At 51.9% G+C, this 25,956-nt stretch overlaps 3 protein-coding genes across 6 annotated transcripts in view; 1 reads left to right on the top strand and 2 right to left on the bottom strand.

Annotated features, from left to right (window-relative positions):
* Positions 1 to 36: 36 nt before the first annotated feature.
* Positions 37 to 13,204, bottom strand: pds5b (PDS5 cohesin associated factor B). 2 transcript variants are annotated; one of them, XM_085936699.1, is made up of 35 exons: positions 12,970 to 13,204; positions 10,239 to 10,367; positions 9,970 to 10,173; positions 9,815 to 9,901; positions 9,592 to 9,689; positions 9,385 to 9,511; positions 9,067 to 9,147; positions 8,852 to 8,992; positions 6,644 to 6,759; positions 6,478 to 6,572; positions 6,113 to 6,258; positions 5,891 to 6,042; positions 5,689 to 5,802; positions 5,497 to 5,578; positions 5,372 to 5,420; positions 5,144 to 5,283; positions 4,931 to 5,046; positions 4,757 to 4,862; positions 4,450 to 4,610; positions 4,199 to 4,322; positions 3,968 to 4,126; positions 3,818 to 3,886; positions 3,561 to 3,697; positions 3,371 to 3,494; positions 3,087 to 3,291; positions 2,889 to 3,003; positions 2,691 to 2,823; positions 2,488 to 2,607; positions 2,259 to 2,321; positions 2,036 to 2,181; positions 1,865 to 1,937; positions 1,366 to 1,778; positions 1,040 to 1,120; positions 826 to 916; positions 37 to 538 (listed from the first exon to the last, which is right to left on the bottom strand). In XM_085936699.1, exons 2-35 carry the CDS (start codon positions 10,344 to 10,346, stop codon positions 506 to 508), a joined length of 4,209 nt encoding a protein of 1,402 aa, XP_085792825.1. In that variant the 5' UTR covers positions 10,347 to 10,367; positions 12,970 to 13,204; the 3' UTR covers positions 37 to 505. The 2 variants fall into 2 exon arrangements, with proteins under 2 accessions (XP_085792825.1, XP_085792826.1); XM_085936700.1 differs by lacking the exon at positions 12,970 to 13,204 and adding an exon at positions 12,804 to 12,907.
* Positions 13,205 to 13,951: 747 nt separating this feature from the next.
* Positions 13,952 to 15,577, top strand: LOC147043670 (zygote arrest protein 2.L-like). Of its 2 annotated transcripts, XM_085936713.1 has the most exons (4): positions 14,004 to 14,575; positions 14,790 to 14,882; positions 15,216 to 15,290; positions 15,356 to 15,577. In XM_085936713.1, the coding sequence occupies exons 1-4, from the start codon at positions 14,054 to 14,056 to the stop codon at positions 15,497 to 15,499; spliced, it is 834 nt and encodes a 277-aa protein (XP_085792839.1). In that variant the 5' UTR covers positions 14,004 to 14,053; the 3' UTR covers positions 15,500 to 15,577. The 2 variants fall into 2 exon arrangements, with proteins under 2 accessions (XP_085792838.1, XP_085792839.1); XM_085936712.1 differs by lacking the exon at positions 14,790 to 14,882 and having other exon boundaries at positions 13,952 to 14,575.
* fryb (furry homolog b (Drosophila)) overlaps positions 15,549 to 25,956 on the bottom strand; it is a 26,140-nt gene continuing 15,732 nt past the window's right edge. The window contains exons 38-65 of one of the 2 annotated variants that reach the window (XM_085936694.1): positions 25,668 to 25,759; positions 25,373 to 25,466; positions 25,086 to 25,305; positions 24,738 to 24,859; positions 24,451 to 24,638; positions 24,291 to 24,385; positions 23,454 to 23,652; positions 22,812 to 23,033; positions 22,513 to 22,711; positions 22,345 to 22,442; positions 22,098 to 22,268; positions 21,877 to 22,017; positions 21,598 to 21,783; positions 21,373 to 21,537; positions 21,198 to 21,272; positions 20,914 to 21,087; positions 20,744 to 20,752; positions 20,035 to 20,229; positions 19,638 to 19,778; positions 19,334 to 19,551; positions 19,055 to 19,259; positions 18,802 to 18,951; positions 18,636 to 18,734; positions 17,850 to 17,933; positions 17,299 to 17,316; positions 17,056 to 17,166; positions 16,749 to 16,978; positions 15,549 to 16,686 (exon numbers count right to left, since the gene is read on the bottom strand). In XM_085936694.1, coding sequence (XP_085792820.1) covers positions 16,428 to 16,686; positions 16,749 to 16,978; positions 17,056 to 17,166; positions 17,299 to 17,316; positions 17,850 to 17,933; positions 18,636 to 18,734; positions 18,802 to 18,951; positions 19,055 to 19,259; positions 19,334 to 19,551; positions 19,638 to 19,778; positions 20,035 to 20,229; positions 20,744 to 20,752; positions 20,914 to 21,087; positions 21,198 to 21,272; positions 21,373 to 21,537; positions 21,598 to 21,783; positions 21,877 to 22,017; positions 22,098 to 22,268; positions 22,345 to 22,442; positions 22,513 to 22,711; positions 22,812 to 23,033; positions 23,454 to 23,652; positions 24,291 to 24,385; positions 24,451 to 24,638; positions 24,738 to 24,859; positions 25,086 to 25,305; positions 25,373 to 25,466; positions 25,668 to 25,759 — 4,160 coding nt within the window. In that variant the 3' untranslated portion in view covers positions 15,549 to 16,427. Of the gene's footprint in view, positions 16,687 to 16,748; positions 16,979 to 17,055; positions 17,167 to 17,298; positions 17,317 to 17,849; positions 17,934 to 18,635; positions 18,735 to 18,801; positions 18,952 to 19,054; positions 19,260 to 19,333; positions 19,552 to 19,637; positions 19,779 to 20,034; positions 20,230 to 20,322; positions 20,753 to 20,913; positions 21,088 to 21,197; positions 21,273 to 21,372; positions 21,538 to 21,597; positions 21,784 to 21,876; positions 22,018 to 22,097; positions 22,269 to 22,344; positions 22,443 to 22,512; positions 22,712 to 22,811; positions 23,034 to 23,453; positions 23,653 to 24,290; positions 24,386 to 24,450; positions 24,639 to 24,737; positions 24,860 to 25,085; positions 25,306 to 25,372; positions 25,467 to 25,667; positions 25,760 to 25,956 lie in introns of those variants that run through there. The other variant, XM_085936693.1, reaches the window with a different exon arrangement.

Below are 25,956 nucleotides of genomic sequence, written 5' to 3'. Positions count from 1 at the left end.
AGACTCTTATATAAACGAGGACGTGATCTTTTTTACATTTTTTAATCCACGGTAAAAAAAGGTCTTGTTAATTAATGTACAGGCTGTAAACAAAACAAAACATGTTTGAAAGGGGGCAGCACAAAAACGTGAATATTTTCAGAAGGCCGTGGGGGAAGCTTTGCTTTTTTTCCTAGTAACAACAATAAGGCAAGGGCCCCCCCCCCTGCAGTCAGCATCCAACACGACAAACACCAACACACGAATCGCACGGAAAAAAAACGACGTATTTACAAGCACATTGATTGTATCGTTGTGCTAAAAATGAACATCTAGCTGACTCACACGAGGCCGACGACGACGCAGCCGGGGCGGGAACACACCGAATAGGAAGTGGGACGCAGCAACTAGCAGGGTGCGCATGCGTGCAGGCCCGTGCGGTAGCGGCCATAAAACACGTATGAAACGTTCGTGTGGTTCGTCCATATTTCAGATTTCGTTCCTTGGCCCCAACCCGCCGGCTGACTCATCTTCTTCGGCCCGCCACCTTTTTGCGACCCTGAGCAAAAAAAGCAGCTCATAAGGAGTCTGAACGGAGCCACAAACGTCATATGGCGTCAACCTTAGCTCACAAACTGCGATCGTTTCTAAATGCACGCGCTTCCAACTAACCGTACAATGGCAAAAACACTCCGTCAGTACGCAATCGCGCTTTAATGCTGAACTGCCAAACATGTAGAAAAGCACCTTCCTAAACACGGAAACACATCCGACCTTCACGTCGGAAACGTGTCGAACATTGCACGTTAGCGCTGAAGGTGAGCAGTGGTAGTATTTTTGACCAACCTTAGGTGTGGGCTCCTCCTCCTGCACTTCGTCAGCCTCTTCGTTCTCGGAGTCGTCTTTAGCGGCCGCCGCCTTTGACCGTCCTCCCCGCCTGAATCAAACAAATTCTCTGAGTCAGCCATTGTGCACATCAGGTAAGATTTGGTTTTTGGTAACTGAAGAATTCAGTTCATCAGCCCTGTAAAGTTTCGCGCTGTCCAAAGCGTGGGCTTACGTGGGTTTCTTGGAAGGCGGTTGCGCCGACTTGGGCGGCCGGCCTCTCCTCTTCTGCGGCGTTGACTCCACCACGTCGGAGCTGGCGCGCCAACAAAAATATGCCATGGCAACTTCAAATGTTGGCCAAGCCGAATGCTGAAAACCCTCTCGGCAGAGCTCACATCAATGGCAATTGAACGCAACTTATGCGGTGAACAATAAACAACATTCACAGGCCTCAAGCAAGTGGATAAGTTCTGTCGTAGGAAAAGGGACTAGGAGAAACCATGTATTTTACTGCCCCCTGGTGGCAAAGACACTACAGGAAGTGGCACACGTTTTCACCTTTGCGATCGTCTGAGAGTCCTGGCCTGTCGTCCCGCCCGGGTCTTGACTTCCACATTCTCAGCGCCACCACCGCCGTCCTCATCGTCCTCGTCGTCGTCCTCGTCGGGCCTCTCCTCGTCCTCCTCTTCGTCGTCGTCGTCTTCTGGGGGCGGCGCTGCCTTCTTGCGCCCTCTCTTCCCTTTGGCGGGCGATGCGTCCTGATTGCCCGATCCGGCCGCCTTGGGGGGCCGCCCCCTGCGTCCCCTCTTGGGAGGACTGTTTTGCTCGTCCTCGGGCCTGTTGTCCTCTTCCCCCCACATGTCCTCAGCCTCCGTCATGGCCGTGGCCTTCTTGCGTCCGCGTTTGGGTTTGATGTCGCTGTTGTCGCCGGCCGTCAGGCCGCGCTTGCGACCGCGAGGCTTCTCGCTTTCCTGGAAATACATCAAGAGTTGGACAAAACCTAACTATTCCTCGTCGGCTCCCGCCAATGTTGAGGTCGTTTTGTTTTTGGTGCTACCTTGTCGATGCTGTCCGCTCGCTTTCTGCTCAAGTCCTCATTTTCACTGTGGTCCATTTCAGCGCTGTCGTGCCTGACAGGATGACAAATGATGACAAATGAGAATGTCCAAAAGAGGCTGTAGTTCACGGGGCCGCCGCCGCCGCCGCTGCCGGCGGCCATGGCCTCTACCTGCTCTTGCCACGTTGCGGTGAGCCCGGACTGGAGGAGGAGTCATCATTGCTAGCCGTCTCCATGCGGGACGCTTTGCTCTGGATCTGTTTGCCGGCCGACGACAGCGGTTTGTTGACGGCGCCCAGGACGTTGGCAGACTTGGGCTGCGTAGAACGATGGGGACGACGACAGCAAAACTCACTTTTCCTGGACAATGACTGCAAAGGCGCACTGCACTCACCTTTCCTGGCGTAAAGAACGACTTCATCTCAGGCGGGAGATAATATTTTGTGTTGCTAATATTCTGAAATGAGAAGCGCACTTTAATTGCAACAAGTATGAGCCAACTGTCGCTGGTGCTTGGTGAATCACGAGCGCTCTTTGATGGAGCTTTACAAACTCTGCCCGGCAACAAGAAAACTATTTCTATTCATCTTTGAAATGTAATGTTAGATGATAGCGGTGGGAACCTTATCAGGCTTGGTGAACAAGGTGCTGGGCAGAACGGGGTCTTTGGGCGACTCCAGGCTGTAGGTAGTGCTCTTGGACATGATGATGTGCATGGCCACGTCGCACACCGTGTACAGTTTCTGCCGGGGGGGAGGGAGGGAGGGAGGAGATCGGCACGCTGTCAGCTTGAGACGGGAGCGAGGGAGGACGCGGTGACAGCTACCTCGTTGGTTTTGGAGTCAGCTGGCGACTGCGCGTCTTTTGTCTGCTTGATGTTCTCCACCATCTTCCTGATGAAGGCGTGGCTATTGTTCTCGTTCTTGGCCATGATGATCTCCAGCACAAACCACAAGGCTCTGGCGTAGAAGGGCGCGAGAGAGTCAAAAGCTGCAAATGAAAAGCAACAGCCGGCCGGACTCACTCTTTGATGTCTTTGAGCTGCTCCATGTCCTGCACTTTGACGTAGTCTGGGTCGTGCGCCAGCAAGTGGACAGCGTATGGCACCACATACTCGGGCAGCAGCGAGAAAAGCTTGTCTGTTTGGATCCCAAATGATCAGAGCGTTACGACCCGGAAGGGCGGGAACAGTCCGCTTGCCGGCCGGCCGGCCGGCGCTCACCGCTGATGGCGGCATGCTGCTTGAGGTACTCGCGCCGAATGTTGACGTTCTTGACCAGGCACTGGCGCGCGTGAGCCCGCCGCTCCTTGACGGGGTCCTTGGCACACAAGGCAAACACGGCCATGTACTCCAGAGGGAGGCGCAGGCGGCACAGGCCCCGGTGCAGTTTTTGCGCAAAGCCCTGACGCACCTGGTAGCACTCGTCCTGAAAGTCACAAAAAAAAAAACAACGATTGTTGCTCAGGAAGCCCGGCGGGCACAGTTTGTCGGTGGAGCCCACGTACGTTAATGACCAGCGCACACAGCTGGTACTGCTCCAGCGTGATGATCTTGTGGTAACACGGCTCCTGGGCCAGCTTCAGCAGGGCACAGGCGGCAGCCAGTCGGAGCCTCGACATGTCGGGTTTGCTGACGATAAGCAAACGAGGATTGAAAACAAGTACATTTAAAAATACATTAGGCTTGCGTACGTACCCCATCTTCCCTTGCTCGGTGAGGTCTCCGTCGCTATGCAAGATGGCCGTCAACATGCGCAGTGTGGAGTTGCCAGACTTGCTCTGGTTGTTCTTCACGCCCAGCAGCCAGCGCACCATCAGCTTGATGCCCTGGATCTGAAACATCACAGCGTTCACATCATCAGGCGGATTCGCCACAAGTGGGAACCGCTTGGTTATTGTTTTTTGTTGTCCGCGTGGGTGTCCACATTTAGGGACGCGTGCCGAGTCACCAACCTTGGCCACGGTCTCGGGAGAAACCTCGTCGTCGGGAACCCAAAGCTTGGTGGTCTTCTTGCCTGGAATCTACAAGCAAAACCGTGGCGGTCCATCTTTTTGGCAGTCAAGTGTACCGGCAGGTGGTGTGCTGTGCCTCCAAATACATACCCTGTCGTTCATGAGCAAATCCTTCACGATGAAGTTGGCCACCAGCGACTTGAGGGGCACAGCAAACTGCTCGGGGGCCAGCTGGGCCAGGTGACCCAGCGTGGTCAGAGGGGTGATGAGCTGCTCCAGGTCGGCTGGGTCCAGACCTTTGTGCAACGGCTAGGCACCAGAGACGCACGCGCCGAGTCAAGTTCTCCGAGCAGAAGCGAGCTCGCTACAATGTGAACTGACCTCAAAGATCTGCGCAAAGTGAGTGTCTCTGTTGGCAAACATGGCATTGATGCAGTGGATGGCGTATTTGGCTTGACGAGGCGGGCCCCGCTTGGCTTTGGACTGCAGCACCGGCAGCAAGACACTAAGGCGAGAATTAGAGGGCACTCTGACGCAGAGACTAATGGCCGACAGGAGCATTTGTGCACAAGCAAGAACAAGCGGCATTCATCAAAGTCTGCAGAGCGAGCAGGCGCGAGCGCGGCACATACGACTTGATGTGCGGGAAGCTCTCCTCCATCTTGCCGCCTGTGTTCTTGAAGATCTGCAGCGCCGCCTCGGCCACCTTCTCGTCGTCCATCTTCAGGCAGCCCAGCAGGGACTCGAAGGTCTCGGCTGAGTGGAAGGACACCGGGTGTGTGAAGGATAAAACCTGGGAGCCGCCGGAAGGACATCTCAAATCAGGCAGGCACGCTACTAGGCTTACCGATACAATTCTGACTTGGGGCAAAGGAATGTATCTGGAAAGATCAACGATCGGGTGGCAAGCGAGCCCTCCTTGACTGACTTTTTACCTACCTTAAGCAGTTCCAGGCCGGCTCTGATGGCGCCGTCTGTGAGAACACCCTCCTCGTCGTCGTCGGCCGTTCCTTCGATGGATTTGTTGACCTGTTTGATCAAAGCGCTGCCAAGAGAGCGGGATTTACTTTGCCTTTTTGGCTAACGGGTGCCCACAGCTCGCTCTGCGACTACCTGATGGACTCTGTGTCGATGTGCACGGGAGCAATTCTCTCCAAAAGGAACTTAACCATCTCCAGGAAAGGATTGCTGGGCTGCTTGGGACTGCCTAGCTTCTTTGTGATGTCTCGCTGAATTGGCAGCAAAAACACGTTTTTTCGCGTCTGCTCTGAGCTGACGACGAGGCCAGAAAGCTGGACTTGAGTGCTAATGTGCCCGAGAACTCACCACACACAACTCAGCCTGCTTGCAGGAGCACGAAGGGCTGACCAGTGTCTCCAGCTGGTCTCGGATGCGCTCGTCGTCCTCCAGCACCTGGGCAAGCTTCTTGACAAAATCTTGAGCCTTGCCTGGATCTGGAAGATTTCCTGACACACGTACGCACACACAACGGGCATCTTAGGGAACTTTGAAGACGGCTCCCTCAGAAAAAGTACTCAAAAAGTGCCTCCTTACTGGTGATGACCATGACTTTGGCGAAAACAGCTTTGCTGGAAGTTTCAGACTACAAAAAGCATAAGCAAGACAAATAAACACACTCGCTTGCCTCAAGTGTGAAAATCCAGGCTTGTGGCACCCACCTTGGGCTTCTTGACCAGGTCCAGCAGGTCTTTGACGTTGTGCCTCAGTAGATTCTGACACTTCCACATCTCATTCAGGGCTCTGTGGGGAAAGAATCCATGCAGCGTTGGTCAATGTGTAACAAGGAAGGCCGTCTGTCCGTCCGTCCGTCCGTCCGTCAGTCCGTCCGTCCGTCAGCGGGTACGACTCACTTGACAGCATTGGTGTCCAAAGTGGCGTAGAGGTAGTAAAGACACTTCATCCTCTCTGTCGTCTCCAGGCTGTGAGGGACCATGTACTGGGCAAAGATGCGTTCCACCAGTAACCTGTATTTGAGGAGGAGGAAGGGAGGGGGGGGGGGGGGGGGGGGTTGTCAGGAAAGCCCACGTCAGCTCGTGCCGACCACTGTCGCACCTGTCGTCGATGCTGTTCTGGTAGTAGATGTGAAGCAGCTTGTCTTTGATCCAGGAGATCTGCTTGGACGCCTCGCGCCCACCCTCGCCCTGCAGCGAGTACTTTCTGTAGATGGACGCCAGGCCCATCATGGCCTCCTTACGTACGCGCCACTGAGACGGGAGGCACGCAGTAAATGAGACCCCTTGTTCAAAAGTCAAGCCTCAGCTGATGCTTCTTTACCCTCTTGTCCAAGGTTCGCTCTTTGACAAAGTTGAGCAGGGCGTCGTTCACCAGAGAGAGGTCTTTCTTGGCGGCGGTGACGATGGAGACGATGACGTCGTGGCGAATGGCCTCCTCCGGATCGTGCGAACGCACCCTTAAGAATTCTGCCGACACGTGCGAAAACACAGGAGCCGCGCGTTCAAAGTCTGCAATTTTGGCAGGCTCGGTGAACGCTGTTGACGTTGAAAACGAGGCGGGATTGGAAGGCGTGCTTAAAAAGACAGGCCCACCCTTTTTTGGAGACCACATCCAAAATGGGTGGAGCGCCCGACACGCTCTTCTAGTATTTCGAGGCCCTTTGTATACGCGGACGTGTCAGATACCTGTGAGGTCTTTAGCTAGGTCAGGGTGGTTCATAAGACAATGGCTGGCAAACTTGACGCACTCCAGTCTGATGGGCACGTGGATGTCGTTGAACCTTTGCGAGAGGACACCGGTGTTGGAGTCAAGACGGCGGCCACCGCATCGATTTGGCTTGCTGAGATCTACCTGCCCAAGTAGCACTGCCACAGCGGCTTGTTCTGCGCCGCCAACTCAGAGTCCTTGGCGCCAAACATCTTGGCTAGCAGTTTGACCACCTGCAGCCTCTCGTCGTTGTCATTACTCTGTACAGAGACAAAGAAAGCCCTTCACCGTGATGGAAATTGAAGGGAAGCGAGAGGGGGACAGCACTGAATGAGCTTTCTCCATACTCCACGGTTCACAGACCAAACACGTACGTACGCTTAAGCAATTATGTAGAAAGCGTGAACGCAAATGGCGTTTAACCAAACTTGAGGTTTTCCATCAGGCATGGCGCGACAGCCTCCTGAAATATAAAGATGCGCTTATCTTAGCAAAAACTCGTTATTTTTCGCAAGTCATTAATCTCAATAAAAACAATCCTAAATATCTATTCCATACAGTGGCAAAGCTAACACTACGCCAGCCGACCCCCGATAGCTCCTCTCACTCGGCTGACGAGTTCATGAAATTCTTCACTCACTCAAAGATTGAATCCGTTAGGGATGAGATCAAAATGACCATTCCGATCGATCGCTCAGTCGAGACCGCCGATTACCGGCGCTGGCGATCGTGCAATAACCCTTTCAAATTTTAAAAGCGCGTCCCTCGAAAGGCTTACACAATTAGTTCGTGCGGCCAAACAAACAACATGTTTACTCGACCCGCTTCCAGCCAAACTATTTAAAGAATGATTTCAAATCTTAGGACCGTCCGTCTTAAATATAATTCATCTGTCTGTCTCCTCTGGGATAGTGCCAACAGCCTTTAAAACTGCTATCATTAAACCTCTACATAAGCGACCAAATCTTGACCCGGACTGTCTCAGTAATTATAGGCCAGTTTCAAATCTCCCATTCATAGCAAAACATCTTGAAAAAGTACTAGCGCGGCAGTTTATTGATTACATGGTCGCTAATAATCGATTTGAATCTTTTCAGTCTGGTTTTAGAGCTAATCATTCCACTGAGACAGCACTTGCTCAAGTGACTAATGATCTCCTCATAGCTATGGATTCAAACACTTCATCGATATTGTTACTGCTCGATCTCAGTGCTGCCTTCGACGCTGTAGACTTCGATATTATATGAGAGCGTCTTAAAGGTTGTGTTGGTATTTCGGGGTCAGCGCTATGCTGGTTTCACTCATATCTATCAGACAGGACACACAGAGTGGTCCATGGCAATATGTCCTCTGAGCTTTATAAGCTTATGTGTGGTGTCCCACAGGGATCGGTACTAGGACCAATTCTATTTAATATTTATATGATTCCGCTTGGGGACAGAATACGTAAATATAGTATTAGTGTTCAATGTTACGCAGATGACACCCAATTATATATGCCGTTATCAATGACAGATCCGCGGGACTGTTGTAATCTTGAGGCTCGCCTCGCGGAGCTCAAGCAATGGATGTCTCTCAACTTCCTTCGTCTTAACCCAGATAAAACTGAGATGTTGATAATTGGTCCAGCTGGTTATCGGCACTTATTTAAGGGAACCACTTTAACTATAGATAACCGTACTATCACTCAGAGTGATACTGTAACTAATATTTGACCAAACGCTCTCCTTTCAAAAGCACATTCAGAACATAACCAGAATTGCATTTTTTCACCTTCGTAATATTGCTAAGATTGGCCCAATCCTCTCGACCGGTGATGCGGAAATTATCATACATGCGTTTATCACGTCGCGCCTGGACTACTGTAATGCATTATTCTCTGGTCTTCCCAAGTCCAGTATCAAAAGTCCACAGTTAGTACAAAATGCTGCTGCAAGGCTGCTCTCACGGACAAGAAAATTTGATCCCATTACCCCAATATTAGCCAACTTACACTGGCTCCCGGTCCATTTAAGATGTGACTTGAAGGTTCTTCTATTAACCTATAAATCATTGCATGGCTTAGCGCCTTCATATCTCGTCGACCTAGTTGTTCCTTACGTTCCGTTTCATAACCTTCGTTCGCAAAACTCGAGTCTTATAGTGACACCGAGGGCCAAGAAAATGTCTGCAGGGTCTAGAGCATTTTCTATTTGGGCTCCAAAGCTTTGGAATGCCCTACCAACGGATATTAGAACTGCTACCTCAGTAGAAACATTTAAGACACGTTTAAAGACATATTTCTATGATATGACCTTTAATTAACCTGTAGTGGCCAATTCGGTTGGTTTGTTTTTGCTCCCTCAATTCTACCTTGAGTTTGAACTCCAGCTGGGGCAGCACGGACAGCAGGAGATGGCCGTCAATGTTGTAGAGCTCCAGGATCAAGTCGAAGACGTGCTCGGACAAGTCGCTCACGGATGTCTTGCCCAGCATCAGCACCTGGTTGAAGAACTGAACGAGGCACAGACGTTAGGCGCCTATAGATGACACGAGGGAGAAAAGATTCTGAGCAGAACCGATCTCACGTTAGTGATGTACGGCTCAATGGCCTGAGCCGTCCTCTTCAGCAGCGCTTTGGCTAGGTCGTATGCTTGCTTGTTCAAATTCTGAGTGCAAACACCACACAGAAATAATGGGTCATATTTAGGTGTGTGTGTGTGTGTGTATATATATATATATATTAATGATCTGTATATATATATTTTTTTTCTTCTTCTTCAGTAACCCTAGGATTCAAGGAACAGAGTAAGCTGCAGGTGGCTCAGTGAATGGGGGAAGGGGGCGCTACTGAACACGGGAATGCGTGTGCACCCGTCCCGTGCGTCTAAGTATGTTCGACACACCTTGTGGGCTGGCACCAGGTTGACCAAGACCGTGTCCAGCAGCTCCTGGGACACGGTGTCACCCTCGCAGATGATGGAGCTCATCAGGTCGACCATGTGCATATGCACCTTTTGGTTGTGGCCGTTGCTATGGAAACAAAGGGGCGAGGGGGGAGTCATTTATGAAAAGGTGCCCGGGCGCAAGTGGGCCGGGTGGGAGGGACTCACTTGATGACCTGGAAGAGCGTGCGATAGAGTTGGGTGAAGATCTCGTTGCTGTCTTCCAGCTCGAAGCAGATGTTGTACGACTTGACCCAGGCTATGTTCTGCGCAGAAAAACAGTTGGGTGTGAGGAACAAAACAATCATAGGATTTCAGTCGACGACAGCGACGGACGCAGAGGACAAATGCGATGGAAGAGAACGGCGAACGCGGTTTACACGGCGCGCACCTCCAGCAGGTAGAAGTATCTGTTGAACTGAGGGCTCTTTGTGTCCTCCAGACCTTTGAGCTGCCTGGTGATGAACATGAAAATGTCCTGCGGGAAAAGAGGCCCTATGAAGCCGAGGTAACGGAAACTGGCCTGGTAGCCGGATGTAGCGGCACCTTCAGCTTGTCGGGAGAGGTGTAGGGTGCCTCGGGAGCATAGATTCGGAAAATATCGGCGAGGCAGCACGCCACCAGCAGCCGCACATCCTTGTCGGGGTGTTTGAGAAAAAAGTCAGAGGCCAGGTGCAGGGCCAGGTTCAGGTAGAGCTCCTTCTGCTCTTCCGAGTCCTGGTCCATGTCCATGAAGGTCTTCACCACCATCTGAAGAAAGATGACAAAGGACGTCACCGCGGACTCAACTGAAAGAAGCGCAAGGGAGGGCTCACCTTGAGGCGGCGGACCATCTCCTCCTTGGAGATCTTGTCAGAGATCTCCTTCACCCCCGGGGGGTAGGCCACCTTCCCGTCTGCGGCTCGAGCTTTAGAGTGAGCCATCCTCTGGATGCCCTTCGCTGCCTGAACACAGAAACGGAAAATAGCAGCAGAATAATAACCAAAACAATTACCGTAATTTTCGGATTAGTCGCTTCGGAGTATAAGTCGCACCAGCCATAAAATGCACAATAAAGTGGAAAAAAAAACCCATATATAAGTCGCACCGGAGTATAAGTCGCACTTTTGGGGCATATTTATTTGTCAAAATCCAACACTAAGAACACACATGAACGTGCAACAAACAGGCTAAACGATAGGTATGCTAACGTGACAAACACAAACGAAGAGCTGAAAACGGGCCTGACGTAACATTCAGTTATTCGAATAACTATTACATAAATAACACGTTTATAAAACCATCTGTGTCACTCCAATTCATTAAATCAATCGATGGTCCTTTATGTAAACAATGCCGCGTACGCGCGCCGTCGGACTCGTCGTGATTCGCATTTCTAATTATTCCACAGACCCATATAACGATGTATAAAGTATATTTCAAATAACTATTATATGACAACAATATTATCAAACCATCTGTGTCACTCCATATCATTAAATCCATCGATCAAATTCCTTGTCCTTTGTCAACAAAGCCGCACGTGCGCCCTGACGTCAGCCTCGACGTTATTCCACAGATCTAGTATATAACTATATTGTAGCGTTAACAAAGTAAAGCAAAGACGTGGGTTTGGTAAACGGCTCTTTATTCAACAAAACAAGAGTTCAACGAGCCAACAACTACTGAACTTCCAGCCACGGAGGTGGAAGAGAGCTTCATAGAATAGGACCGGGCGTGCGTAAAAGCCATGTCCGAGCCCCATCCACCGTCTCCGGACAGCCACCCGGCCGAGCGCCTGCCCCAAATTCCATCCACGGAGGTGAAAGAAAGCTCCGTAGAGTATGACCGGGCGTGCGTAAAAGCCATGTCCGAGACCCATCCACCGTCCCCGAACAGCCACCCGGCCGAGCGCCGGCCCCCAACTTCCATCCACGGAGGTGAAAGAGAGCTCCCGTCGAGAAGGACCGGGCGTGCGTAAAAGCCATAACAGTTTTTCAAACCTTCTGTGTCACTCCAAATCATGAAATCCTTCAAACTCTTCGTCTTCCGTGTCACTTCCAAACAAAGCCGCTAATGATGCCGGTAGTACGTGGGGCCCTTCGTCATCTTCGTCATCCCGTGATCGAATCTTTGTCCTTTATCTAAACAACTGCCGCGCCACTGATGTCACTTGAAATTCAAATTACAGCAATTCCTCGCTACATCGCGGTTCGCTTCTCGCGGTTTCGCTCCTCAGTATAAGTCGCCCCCCTACCCAAACTGAGAAAAAAAACGCAACTCATAGTCCGAAAATTAAACAGTTGGTCAAGCAGGTCATCCGAGGACCGAAGGCGTTGACCGTCAACTGACGAAGTGTCCTGACGCCTTGACCTAACTGGCGGCTAGCGGGTCCTCGTGCGTAAAGACGCGTGAACGCGAGGCTTCGTCCTGAAAGCACTTTGGCCACTCTATGGGGTAGGTCAAGCAGTAGGGGACGGTAGCGCGCTCCATTTACCCAACCACCAATAAACAACTTGCACAGTTGTGTCAGTTAACCACGCTGTAGGGCGGAGGGAAGGTGGCCCAACTTTGATTATTGATAGATGAAAACAAACATATTTTTAGGTAGCCCCCGTCCCAAAAATAAACATGTGTTTCTATGCCGCTCCGTCCAAAAATATTCTGAGGTGTCACAAAAATGTTCACTGACTGCTGTACTGTGCTAAAAAGGTAACAATTACAGCACCAAGAAATCTACTTTGATTGGACTTTCAACGCATTATATTTGGTACAATCATTCTTGAGTCTGTCAACACTTTCTGTTCTACGTTCCACTTTGCAGGAATAACAGTAGCATCAGATTATTATTGATTTGCGTTCATGAATGTGAAACATCTTGATTTCTTATCTGATATAGACTAAATTTACATTGTGATATCTCTCAAATTGTGCCGTTGATATGTTCTCTTCGCTGCTTACTTCTAAATTATTAAATCGAGAATACGTGAGATAGTTGTTGCGAAGACAAAAGTCGACAATAAGCAGAAAACAAATTAGCCTCGTGTTCTGGTCAGAGGGTTAAATTGAACATTAGCAAAGCTTTAAATTCGACGGAATCGATAGAATTCAAATGTAAAAATGATAAAGAAAAGAAAGCATTTAAAAACCCTAAGAGAGCAAATACAGCTAGCCGAGCTCGCTAGCAGCTAAGTGGCTAACCGTCACTAGCAGAGGAGCTAATGCAGCTAGCGGCACGAAGCTCTGTGATGACAGAGGGCGAACGGACGGCCACTAACAAAAACATCCCCGCGGGTAGCCGCTACCTCCACGCCAAACACCCAGAGATCGCCGCCGCTTAAACACTCGACGATACTCGCGCGCGACGGAATCAATGTAATCCAAGAGGGATGAGGACCAACCGCTCTTGCACAGGGTTGCGCTCCGTCTCACAAGCACGGGAAGCAGGGCGTCTTCGCCGAGTCTTGCTCACCACCCCCCAGCTATTTCCAGTGCGCTCCGGCGAGCCACGGTGTTTATGTATTAGACTGCAATGCAGGCGGCGATGGCGGCGATTCGCTACGCTACCTGTTTGTGTTGAATTGAGCTCGGCCGCCGTCCTCCTCTGCTGCGATTTTACTCGTCCTGGCTCCAAAATGGCGCCAATATGCGAGCGAGCGAGCGAGCGAGCGTTCACTGCATCGCCTCGCCGGCCAGGCGTGGAGCGTCCCCCGCAGGCGCTCCGGGGAAGGTCGCAATTCACTGTAAAAAGCACGCAAAAGGTCGAACGAAATATACACAGCTTTCATTGAATAACGTGTGTGCGTGTGTGTGTGCGTGTGTGTGTGTGTGTGTGTGTGTGTGTGTGTGTGTGTGTGTGTGTGTAGATAGATAGATAGATAGATAGATAGATAGATAGATAGATAGATAGATAGATAGATAGATAGATAGATAGATAGATAGATAGATAGATAGATAGATAGATAGGACATCTGTGTCACTCCAAATCATAAAATCCATCGATCGTGTAAACAATGCCGTGTACGCGCGCCGTCGGACTCGTGATTTGCATGTCTAACTATTCCACAGACCCATATAACGATATATAAAGTATATTTCAAATAACTATCATATAGCAACAATATTACCAAAGCATCTGTCACTCCAAATCATAAAATACATCGATCATCGATCGTGTAAACAATGCCGCGTAAGCGCGCCGTCGGACTCGTGATTTGCATGTCTGGCGTGACGTGTGCTCGCATGCTGTCCATCACAAGCAGAGCTTGCATCCTAAATTGCAATGTAATGACAAATATTTACGAGGCATTGTTTTCAAGGAACGCCATCTACTAATAAATGGGAGCATTCTATTTAAAAATGCTCATAATAGTGACAAAGGAGTTCACAATTGAGGAACCGTATGTACTGGAGTATCGGGGAAAAGAATATAGATTAAAATGTATCGCGCATAAAGATAGCATTTGATTCAGCGATTCTAACGTAAGAACGGCCAATTTCTAAAAATCCATAGTTTTCCATTCCACTTTGGACTTGAACTTTGGAACACTGGCCCTGTCCCCAATCAGCTAATTGGCGTCGGCTCCGTCTAATCACGTGGTACAAACCCAAACGGGCACGCCTTGACCCGTTTTCACTTCGTGGCTCCAGGATGGAGGGCTTCCCGACCACCTTCCCTCCGCCCTACGGCGTGGTGTGCGACCCCGCCGCGGGCACGATCCCGACCCCGCGGAGCGTCTGCTGGCCCAAGCGGGAGGCACGTTTCGTGACGCCGTACGGTGTGAACTACCTGGAGCTGTGCAAGGCCATCCTGGGCCAGGCTTGCCCGCCCCCCGCAGCCCGAACCCGAGACTGCGGCGTGCAGGTGAACGCCAAAGTGGACAAGACAGTGCAGTGCTCTCTGGGGCCCAAGACGCTACTTGGCTCGGGGGAGCGGGGGGAGGAAGAGGCGGACGGTGACGAAGACTACCCTGGTGGCGGCAGCGGCAGCGGCAAGACTCCTTCAGTGAGCCAGCTGCGCTTCTTCACCCGACCGGTATCTATCTGCTCGCCCATGTTCGAGCTCGCAGAGGAAGAGGCACGTGACGAGGAAAAGGAGCAGGAGGGGAGCAAACATCCGGAACAGGTCCACAAGGCCACTGTTCATCGGGCCAACAGGGGCTCCAATTTACAGGTTTTTGTCGTTCTCCCAAAAATTCCATTTGATATTAGTTATAGGATCTGGGAAAAAATGCACTAGGTTTAAAACAAAAATTTGCATACTTCTTGTGTAACAGAAGTGCTCAAGAAATGTGCATGTGGTATGAATTTACACAGCTAAAGCCTAATTTATATATACATATTCAGTGGGTCAACTCATTTGCGATGTGAATGTCTGTGCTGTGTAGTTCCTGGAGCAGAGGTACGGCTTCTTCCACTGCAAAAAGTGTAACATCCGGTGGGAGAGTGCTTACGTGTGGTGCATCTCGGGAACCAACAAGGTTATTTGCTTCTTACTTATTCGTTGCTCTTGTCTGTTGGTTTTTACTCTTTGTGCTGTTTGATGTGAGTGTCGTGTACTGTGTCTAGTCACCGTGGGACGGTGGGAAACGTCATTTCCATCTCTTTGTGTGCCTGGCATGTGAAGTAATTGACAATCGAGCGGACTTTGACTTAAGCCACTGACTGGGGACACTAAAAGTCTGCACACCACTATTCAAATGCAAGGTTCTTGCAACGTGCAGAAAAAAATGAGATAAATTACCATGAAAAGTGTAACTGATTTGAAGTTAATTATACCATGAGAGTATTAACCATGTGACGCATCACCACAGGTGTACTACAAGCAGCTCTGCCGGAAATGTCAGGTGGGCTTCAACCCCTACAGAGTGGAGTCCATCATATGCAAGGTGTGTGACACTGGCAGGTGGTGTCAATTTGAAAGAAGTGCGCACCTTCACCGTGTGGTGTTCAGGGCTGCTCCGAGACGTGCTGCAGCTGCAAGAAGAAGCAGAGACACATCAACATGACCAGGCCTCACCGACAGGATCTGTGCTGCCGATGCCGGGGCACCGAGCTCTCCTGCGACGCCACCTACAGCTTCAAATACATCGTCTGATGTCGTGACGTCTCGGGCGGGCGCTCTCCACCTCTACCTCTTGTCGTTTTTCCACAGAATAAATGAAGTGCATCTCAAGAGTGGACAATGAATTCTTGTCTTGTTACTTACTTGATAAAGCAATTTTGTTTTTTTTTGCTGCTTGCCTGCGATCCAAATGAGGGTTAGCTTGTGAAAAAACTGATGCTTTGTTTCAACGTTTACTCTGAACTGAAAAGGCTGTCACACAACGGCTGTTAAAGTATTTACAAGGTGGAGAAAACAAACTTCAATCTAACAAGCTTGTTTTCTATTTTGAAAAATGTGCAACTACTTCTTGGTCGGCACGCATGCCCACTCGCGCACTCTAAACATACACCAGTGCAATCGAATCGCGTTTCAAATTTCTCACTAATATTTGCAACATACCCTATGGGACACATGCAGGTCATATGACTGACGCAGGACGCCAGGAAGTGATCAGTAGTCGCGCACTATATCAGTGCTGAATGTCAGCAGTTACACGCACAATTATTCATCTATACAAGGTCGCGCACGGAAATTGCTACGGTTTTGACATCCAGGCTAAGCGTGGAAGGGAAGGGTTGGAGGCGTGACGGGCGCCACGGGTTTTAGAGTGGCGGTAATGCAGAAAGTCTTTGTCGTTTCTGCCACCTCGGGTCAAGTTTTTCCAGCGTGCTGTTTCTTACAGTAGACTAATACTTCCTTCTGTAGGTCCGTTTAGTGCAATGGGTACAATCGGAGACAGGGGCCTTGACGGCCGGCATCGCGGTTAGCGCTAGCATCGGGTCTGTATGTCAAGCTTCGGGCAGATTTGGTTGCAACGTTACTGTGGGCGGGGGAGGGTCGGCTGGTACCAAACAAAGAACGACTGGGGGAAAGTCTCGAAGCGGTTAGAGAAAGCGCCGGGAGGTGGCTGGCTCCTCTGTCAGAGGCTGGTGCCGGAGGCGCTGGAGTCGGGGAGGTAGGTGGTGACCACGCGGTAGCCCTGAGCGCGGCGGATCATGTCGCGGATCTCGCTGTTGAGCTCCAGCAGCTTGGAGCAGATCAGGCCGAGGTCCTGACGAGAGCCCACCAGGGCGATGGTGCCCGTTTGGCCCAAAGTCTGGTGCCGGAAGTACACATTGAGCAGAGTCTGGACTTCCTTCTCGGCGCCACCACCGAACACGCTGTGAGGCCACCGTCGCCTGAAACGAGCATAGACCTCGAATGTGTCTCCGATTCCCCATTTGCTCCGTTTTTTGCCTACCGGCACTCTTGAATGTAGCGGACGGCCTTGGTGAACTCATGGTTCCTGAGACACTCCAGGATGGCCTTGACCGCTGCCTCCGACGACGGGAAAGTGGGCACGGCCATCGCGGCCACGTGGGCGTGAAGCGACTGGGCCGGATGTTCATGCTCCAGGTCACTGGCCACCGCTGCCTCCGCCGCCTGAAGGCAGCGGCGGAGCTCGCTCAGCTCCCGGGACATGTTGAGCAGCTAAAATGACAAGGATACCAACGGGACTTCTTTGCAGGAAGGATACACGCCAGCTACTCCTGTGGAATTATGTTCACCTCGGGCACGGAGCTGATGGCGTGAACTTGGCCGATGAGCGAGCAGTAGGACTGGAAGAGCAGCAGAAGCTGGAAGTGCAGCTTGTACAGCCTCTGGCACAACTCCAGTTGCTGCAAAAGTCAAGCGGAACACCGGTCGGAATGTGATCGGCGGCGACGACGACGGCGGCGGCGGCAGCGAGACGCGATTGCAGCGCGCGTGCGGAAATCACAAGCACCATAGCAAGGAGAAGAAGAACTTACGGCCAGAGACTCCATTTGCTAGAGTGTGAGAGCGTGTTAGAGGAAGACAATAGCATCAGTCAGACACGGACTCGCACAGACAAGCGTTAGCTTCTGCTCAATGACAATAATGGGGGGCCAGGGGATATTTATGTTTGCTACTTTTGGTGGCTTTGATCAAACAAAATGCAATTGAACACGTTTGTCATTCTTTGACAAACAGACACGATTGGACTAAAGGGCAGACTCAAGACTTTGTCGAGACTAAAAGGCAGACCGAATCTGGCTATTTATTTATTTGATTTTAGTTTTATGTTCAATGTTTTAGCAGGTAAGTCAATTGAGAACACTTTCTCATTTACAATGGCGACCTGGAGGCAAGGTGTGTGTGAAGTGTCTTGCCCAAGGACACAATGACACGTGACTGTGACAGAGCTAGGGTAGAAGCGCCAACCCTCCGGTTACTAATCGACCCGCTCTACTGCCTGAGCCACGGCCGCCGCAAATATTTCAGACTGTTGACAAAGCCCAGCACAAACAGGAACCGACTATGTAGAGACAGAGTTGCCTACTTTCTCTTCGGAGTCTCCAGGCTGGCACGTGACCACACCGTCGCCGGGGCACCTGGGAAATGTGTCCTTACAGCTGCGGAGCCACTGAAGAACACAACAAAGGACAGGGTTAGGGTCATCTTGTCATCGCGGTTAACATTCTGTGCGTGGGCCCTTGTGTGGATTTTCAGTTGATACTTTTCGATAGTTTGCAGCCCTTTGGTTCCTTTTTAATTCTTGGTCATTTCAGTTCCAGGAACCAGCTCAGTGGCCTAATAGTAGAGTGTCCGCCCTGAGACTGGAAGGTTGTGGGTTCAAACCCCGGCCAGCCGGGTCATACCAAAGACTATAAAAATGGAACCTCCCTGCTTGGCACTCGGCATTATGGGTTGGAATTGGGGGTTAGATCACCAAAATGATTCCCGAGCGCGGCACCGCTGCTGCTCACTGCTCCCCTCTCTCTCCCCCAGGGCAGGGCAGGGGATGGATCCAAATCACATGGACAAATTTCACCACACCCAGATGTGTGTGTGTGTGTGTGTGTGTGTGTGTGTGTGTGTGTGTGTGTGTGTGTGTGTGTGTGTGTGTGTGTGTGTGTGTGTGTGTGTGTGACGATGATCATTGGGACTTGAACTTTTCGTTCATGGGTGCAGAAGCTCTACCATAATTGCTGTGCTACAAGGCGGCAACCGGATCTGTTCGCTCCAGAGGTCCCGTACAAAGTCTGCTCTGGGCCATCAGCCCAGAGTACATTTCAACAGCGGTTCCACACACAATGCCGCTCTGAAAGTTGCTTTCTATTTTTACCGTGACCGCCGCGTCTTCTTTTGTGTTGTAGGTGTCCAGGTACTCCTGCAGCTCCAGCGCGCTGAACTTCATCTTCTCCAGTAGGCCATAAGACATGATCTAAAAAGCAGGAGATGTGGAGTCAATGTCGGCAGCAAGCACCTCACGGAAAGCACGTAGAACCTACAGTGTCTGCATCGATGTATATGGTCGGGCAGTCCGAGCAGAAGGTCAGCATCTGAGAGGACTTGAGGAACTTGGAGCCAATCCCCCTCAAGCCTTCGCCAAGGTAGGAAGCCACGTCCGTGGTCAAAGTGCAGAACTTCCCTTGGAGGTTCTGAAAAAGGCGAGATGACAAGAAGGCGGGAAAGCAGATCGGGAGCCATGCTTTTCCAAATAGACCTCCATTTGAGCCAGAAAAAACATTTGGGGGGCCTCACCCTGAAGAGCGACGAGAAAACCTGAAAGGTGTAGACGGCGCAGGAGCCGTCCGAGTCGGTCACCAACTGGTTGACATGGCAGCGCCACGCCTCCTCCGCGTCGTCGCATACAGCCGGCTGGAAGGCGGCCAAGATGGCGGAGAAAAACGGGGACGGGGGCGGCGGGAAGCCCAGGTCCTCCAAGTCATCCACGTCGTCACGTAGACTGTCACCGCGGTTGACTGGGTTAGCATCCTCTTAGATCGGTCACTTGAACTTGCGACAAAACACGGCGTTCACCTGGGCAGACTGTTGGGGTCTAGAAAGTCCAGCGGCGGTTGGCAATCGTCAGGGCGACGCTCCGGATGAGACGTGCAGCCCCGCGCTTGCCCCGTCAGCTCCAAGGTGAAGCTCTCACCGCAGTCGGAGCCTGCCGCGAGCTCGTTGGTGCTCAGGGACAGCTCGTCGTCCTGAGCCTGAGTGTCGTCGTCGTCGCCGCCGCCACCACACAATCTCGCCTGCCCAGGACACACAGCGAGCGCATCACATCAGCGCACACAAACACACTCTCCCAGCTATTGCAAAGCACTGCTCGGACTCCTACACGGAGGCCGCCGAAGTGGTCGTGCAGCAGCACCCCCGGGTCCGGCATGGCGACGCCCAGGGACTGCGGCTCAGCAGACGTATCGTACGATGTGGACAGAGAGTCCATGCGGTCGGTCTCGTCCGATGGAGACAGATTGGTCTGCAAGCGAAAATCGGCAGTATACGCCTTGAGATATTCATTGTTTTGGATCTACATCTTTGTGGAATATTTCTTTCTGGATTTGTTGCAGATTCTCTGGAGGGGCCGCAAACTATGTTTGTAACTATGGTTCTTTCAGACACAAGTTGAGCTTTGCTGCCACCTTGATGCAAAAGAGCCATGTTGAAGCGTTGTGATTTGGGGCAGCATTTAACACCATTGACTCCATTACGTGGCGCTAGCGGGTCCTACGCACCAGCTGCGAATGCGACAGGCTCCGGCTGGCGGAAGACTCCTCTTCCTCGGAGGACTCCTCGGAATCATGGGGGTCTTCGTGTCCCAGGCTAGGTGTGCTCCCCGAATGCTGGCTCTCCTCCAGCATGTCGCCTAGCTCGGTGCTGTCCAGGGATCGGCGCCGCACACCCCAGTTGAAGTTGTCCACCGTCTCGCCCTTGAGGGAACGCACACGAGAACATCCGGCGGGGAGGGGAAGTGAAGAAAGAGGGAGAAGCGGTGACAGCGCCCAATGTTGCCTCATTAAGATTCGTGTCGATGAGGCCTACACCTCGGTTTGTTCCACCGCCGAGCACAAACGTCGAGTCACAAATATGCCAGTCGACAGATTCACATAGAGGTGTGCTCACTTTTGTTGCCTGCGCTTTCGACATTGTTAACGTGCCTTTGTATGTAGGGGGCAGGAAATTCAGACCGCAATAGAAATTGTGCACTGACAACTTTACAATGTGCTCATTTCTCCAGTGTAGTCCCAAGAAGAGACATCATCAAATTTGACCAAGGTGTGTTCACTTTTGTGAGCTTACGTCCTGTTGTTTTGCAACTTTTACACGAGCAATGGGACCTATGTGCCCCATGTGCTGGTTTGAACCATTGGCAAAGGAGCCCAAGGACCACCGCAGCTGTGAAAGTAAAAGCTCACGTAGATGCTGAATGTGAGCAAAACATACCTGGAGCTCCTGGGCAGCGCGGGGGGAGAAAGAGAGACACTCCGTTAGACAGAGGGCGAGCGCCATAAAGCCAACATTTCTAATATATGGTGTACTTGTGTTGAAGTCATTTTACCTTGATGAGAAAATTAGAGGTTAACATGAAAGAAGCCCGGGCTGGTTGAGCTCACCTCTCCGTCCTCCAGCTCCACATCCAGGAAGTCAAAGTCTCTGAAAACTCTGAACTGCTGCTCGCTGGCCGTGTCGTCCACCGTGTCCTCCCTGGTGCCGCCCTCCTCCGACGACACGCCGCTCTCGCGCACTTCCATCATCATGTCCAGGTCGCCGCAGGATGAGAAGATCACCTGATGGTGGGGAAAAAAAAAGGCAGAGATATTGCCCACAGAAATGCACCCCGCCGTTGCCCACAAAAAAGCACTGCGCCGTCGCCCCGGAGGAAAGTCAGGCAGATTACTGAAGGGTTCTTGGTGAGTCCAACTTCTTGTCCACACAGTGAAAGAACGTTCACCAGCTTCTCTCTGGTCCGCTTCTGAGTAAGAGATGGAAAAAAAAAAAATCATCAGTCAAACCCTTGCGAAGGGCACAAAGAGGAAAACAGCTTTTAAAAACACATTTTGGATTGGGTCGACCTGGGAATACTGAGGTTGCCTCCAGCTGACAGGAACCAGGATGGTATTGGAGTTGGACCCCGACGAGGTGGACGAGGTGCTGCGAGTGACGGCCATGGCTCGGGCCTTGCCCTCTCTGACGCCAGAGCCCTGGAGTGCGTCAAAGCGCCGCCCAATTATCGGTGTCTGCAAAGAAAAGCGGCGTCAGCTACAGCAGCCTCAAAAGCCCACGGGAGCCGTCCTCACCTCGGAAATGTCAAAGGTGAAGTCCAGGGTTTTCCCAGGCAGCGCCTTGGGCGAGCCGTCCCACACTCTGCTCACCTCCAGGTTGGAAATGTCGCCGTGGGCCTGACCGTACACCGGGTGCACCAGGCTGGCCGAGCGTGACACCACCAACTTCAGGATGTTCAGGGCGTCCTTCCAGTGCACCGTCTGTGGGGACGCGCACTTTTCAGCTCAAACCGTCTGCTGGCAAGCTGGCTTTTTCTTCTCGTGGTTCTTTTCTCCCAATTGACGGATACTGACTTGCACAAACTTCTCGATGGTCTTGGTGACGTCTGCGTTGAACTGCTTGACGTGCACGGCGCTTAGGTCCATGTGGCTGAGCAAGCAGTAGATGATCTGCAGGAGCGACTGCTGCATGGCGGGAAGGCCTTTATCCAGTAGCTGCAAGGACAGGCCAGCAACGGATGCACGGTTACACGGGCGCGCCGCCGCCACAGCACATGCCAAATGCGAGCCCGCACCTCCGCCATGTAGGTGACCATGCTGAGCGTGATGTCGGAGAAGGCCTCGTGGAGGTAGCGGCACACTACGCTGACCCAGGAGAAGGGGTCCCGTGTGTACGAGCGCGTCTTGTACAGCGTCATCACGTGGGCCAGGTGGGACAGCTTTGTGTTCTTCTCCACCAAACACACCTGCCGGCCGGGAAGGAAGGAGCAGATGATGGATGTGCTCCAGCTTAAAGCTAACATGAGGTTGAGTCTCCCTCACCTGTGCGATTCTCTCCGCACTCTCCTTGCAGAACTGCGTGGGGTGCCCAAAGTGCTGCACCAGGTGCGGCAACAGACACAGCACATTGAGCGGGAAACCTATGGCAGGGCCAGCTCCGGTCAGTGCCGCCATACGGAAAGAAGGCGACATCAACTGACTTTGTCCTACCCAGAGACTGCGAACTGTCCACCACCGGCACGCGGGAGACGGGCGTGAGCTGGCAGAAGAGCTGTAGGGTGAGGTCGGATGTGGTCTGGGAGGTGAAGCCCTTCAGCAGTAGCTGCTGGATGCCGGAGAAGCCGCTCCACCTCAGCTGAGCCTGGAGCTTCTCCAGACGCTCGCGGTTCTCCGCGCGGTCCAAAGGCACCTAGCAAAGAGCGTCCAGAAGGACGTAGAGTCTTCGTCGATTCAGAAGCCACGGCATGCTCCGCTCGGCCTTCTCTGATGCCTGAGCGGGCTGCTCGTACCTTGGAAAGGAGCTTGTGCACCAGGCGGAGTGACATCTGGTACTCAAATTCAAAGTCCGACTCCATGAGCGAGACCGCCACCCAGAAGACAGTGGCCAGTATGGAAGACGGGTGTGACACATGGGCGGGGTCTGACAGGACGCTGGGATCAATGCGATTGGTGGAGGAGGTGCAGGAGCCCGGGCCCCTGCCTGCCCGTGCCAGGCCATGATTGGTGCAGGCCTGGCAAAACATGCGCAAGAAAGGGATGAGAATGGCAAATGTGAAAAAACACTGAAAAGTAGTACACACACACACACACACACACACACACACACACATCGTAATTTTCGGACTATAAGTCACGCTTTTTTTCTTAGTTTGGGTGGGGGGGCGAATTATACTGAGGGGCTGTGAATTTTTTCCACAAATTTTCGAAATTCAAAAAAAAAAAAAAAGTGAACCCGCGATAAACGAACCGCAATGTAGCAAGGAATTGCTGTAATATGTATCCCCCCAAAAATCCTCAACAGATTAATACGATTCACGAAAACGATACTTTCGACGGAAAAAAACACGAATATCCGCGGATCATTCTCATCCCTGGCAAAACCACGTGATGCAAATGGGCGTGCCAAATGTGCAAAACCAGCAAATGCTTGCCTGAATACGGTCCAGAGTGGCACTGCGAGGGGGTTCGCCAGACTGATAGCCGCACTCGCCAAACTTTTTGGGTACCGAGTAGGAGCGTTGGTGGCGCTGAGACGACAGGGCCGCCAGCCCCGGGCCGGGGAAGTTGAGCTGTCCCGTGCTCTTCCGGTTCATCAGCTTGTCGCTCAGTGTAAAGTCGGGAGACGACATCCTGCGAGTAAGCATGACAGCATGTTAGCGTTGACAGGGTATGCAAGAAAGCAAGAACCACACGTGAGACAGTTTGCCCATATTACGCTTGCAAGTGTAGAAAGCCATCACCCTGTGTGGTACAGTGGTGCTTGAAAGCAGTCGAACTTTTGCCTCTTGCAAGATAGTATTTATTGAGAGAAAGCAGGGTGGGGGTGAGAGTAAACACGTTTCGGTGGTCACCTCTGCAAACTGGTTAATCGGTGCAGAGGGTCTTACCTCCTTGTTTTACAAGGTCGTGGAAACAGATACTAGAGGAGCATTTTAGATAATTAACTAAGCAAGAATGTCCCCACATCATCTGGAAATTTTCAACAACTGCAGGGACTTTCAACGAGTCAAGAAAAGGTGGAAGGTTTTAACAAAGTTAATGATTCTAGTCAACATTCCAACATAATCACACCATCCAAATAATTTGTCGTGACTGTAAGGGAAAAAAAAAAATCCTCTCTCAATCTCACACGTATCGTATCAGCAGAACACCTGTTAGCAGCGTCAGGAGAGCAGTCCCGGAACGCTACGTTAGCATTGTCGTGGGCGCACTTGAGCCTACTTGCAATCGTTTGCATTTGATGAACGCGTGTAAGTGCAGATGGTAACCTGGTGAGTGCCGCCATTAGGTCGCTGTTCTTCAGACACTCGGCCAGGTTGACCACCACCGATTCCAACGTGAGCAGCACTTCCATCACGTAGCCCTGGCACACACAAAGGGGCTTGCTGGAGGCGCTCCCAGCCCTTTTCTCGGCGGCGAGCCCCTTACCTGCACCTCGTCCCCGTGCTCGCCCACCACCTCTACGAGGCGAGACACCAGGTCGGACACGGCGTGGTTGTTGATGGGCTGCCCCAGCGCCCGAAATATCTGGAAGGAGCGACCGGCGTAGTGACGAGACGAGCTGCACAGAGCCGTCTGCAGCGCCACGTCGCTCAGCTGCTGCTCCAGGTGGAAGTCTATGCCGCAATCGCAAGTCGCCACTCTTACGGTGGGAATCTCAGATGTCTTTGTATTGTTTGTACTTTACCTTTTGGCAAATTTGTATCCATGCTCACCTGACTTAGACTCCTTGAAGACGGAGATGACATGGCGCAAGAAGTTGGAGAGCTGCTCAGTGCTCTTGGAGTTTGGGTTTTTGGGTGTGATGTCCTCGTGCACCCACAGTGGCCCCATGGCTCTGAGCAACGAAAACACTTTACACTCCAGACACTGGGCATCCGCCACCGATAACACCACGCAGCACGTTACAACGTGCACACTTTTAGAACGCCCCCAGTGTGTTGTGTTATGTGGCCGGTCGGAATGAATCATTCTCAAAAGTCTTTTTGATCTGCACTTGTCAAGAAAATCAACAAGACAGATGACTTTTCCCACTGTCATAGCAAAGGGTGACGCGTACGTACCTGGTGGAGAGGAACTCGATGAGTTTGTTGGTCTTCTCGTCCGTTTCGTAGCCTGCGTCTTCCACGTCTTCCAGGTCATCTGGCGTGACAACGAGAAGGGTGGCCACGCTGCCTGCTGCGCTGCCACCACCCAGGCTGGCCGAGGATGAGTCGGACGCCGAGCCCAGGCCCGAATCGGCCGCGGGCGACGCCCGGCACTCCCGCAGGAAGTCAGGCACGTCTGAAACCGACGTAGGCTGTTTGTCCCGAGCGCTCAGGGCTCGGAGGACGGACGGCAAGGGTCTTACTGGAGCGCCGGCGGTCGCTGTGGTGGCCGGACTTGACGGTCAGAGTCTTGTTGTCGCTGCTCTCTCTGGTTGACATCAAGACCGAGGCGATTACCTGAAATGGCAACGTACCAATGAGGAGGAGGAGCAGGTGGGGAGGAGAGGAACCCCAAGTCAGGTGCTGGAGGAAAGCGGGGAAGAGAGGAAGCCCAAATCGGGCATTGGAGGAAGGTGGGGAGGAAAGGAAGCTGAAATCGGGTGCTGGAGGTAGGTGGGAAGTTGGGTGCTGAAGAAAGAAGAGTCCTCCGAGCCTCACCTGAAAGTTGTTGTTACACGACAGCGCTATGAGGAGGTGCAGAAGGAGGCGCTTGCTGTGCTCATAGACTTCCGGCCTGTAGTGGTCCAGGCCTGACAATGACACAACCATGATGCTCAACAATCCGCAGCCTCAAAGCAAAAAGGCAGGCCCATTTTTGAGAGCTAACGAAAGATGGACTCGGTTGCTTCATGGCAGTGTTTTGTGTGCTTTTCTCTGGGTGCTGCCATGCGAGCGGGAGACCTCACTGTCAAACACCAACGCAACTCACCATTTCATGTCTCATCTT

Source organism: Syngnathus leptorhynchus, chromosome 17 (genome assembly GCF_054491065.1).
Source record: "Syngnathus leptorhynchus isolate UIUO chromosome 17, UIUO_Slep, whole genome shotgun sequence".
NCBI lineage: Eukaryota > Metazoa > Chordata > Actinopteri > Syngnathiformes > Syngnathidae > Syngnathus > Syngnathus leptorhynchus.
The sequence above is the reverse complement of the archived record's forward strand: the minus strand, read 5'-3'. Positions and strand labels throughout refer to the sequence as shown.

Excerpts from the sequence above, each read along its gene's own strand:
- pds5b (XM_085936699.1), bottom strand. The coding sequence starts at position 10,346 with ATGGCTCACTCTAAAGCTCGAGCCGCAGACGGGAAGGTGGCCTACCCC. Across the intron at positions 9,512-9,591 it reads ACGCTCTTCCAGGTCATCAA|CAACGGCCACAACCAAAAGG; the intron begins GTGAGTCCCTCC and ends TTGTTTCCATAG. Across the intron at positions 3,292-3,370 it reads TGTGTGCGCTGGTCATTAAC|GACGAGTGCTACCAGGTGCG; the intron begins GTACGTGGGCTC and ends TGTGACTTTCAG.
- LOC147043670 (XM_085936713.1), top strand. The coding sequence starts at position 14,054 with ATGGAGGGCTTCCCGACCACCTTCCCTCCGCCCTACGGCGTGGTGTGC. Across the intron at positions 14,576-14,789 it reads ACAGGGGCTCCAATTTACAG|TTCCTGGAGCAGAGGTACGG; the intron begins GTTTTTGTCGTT and ends TGTGCTGTGTAG. Across the intron at positions 14,883-15,215 it reads GCATCTCGGGAACCAACAAG|GTGTACTACAAGCAGCTCTG; the intron begins GTTATTTGCTTC and ends GCATCACCACAG.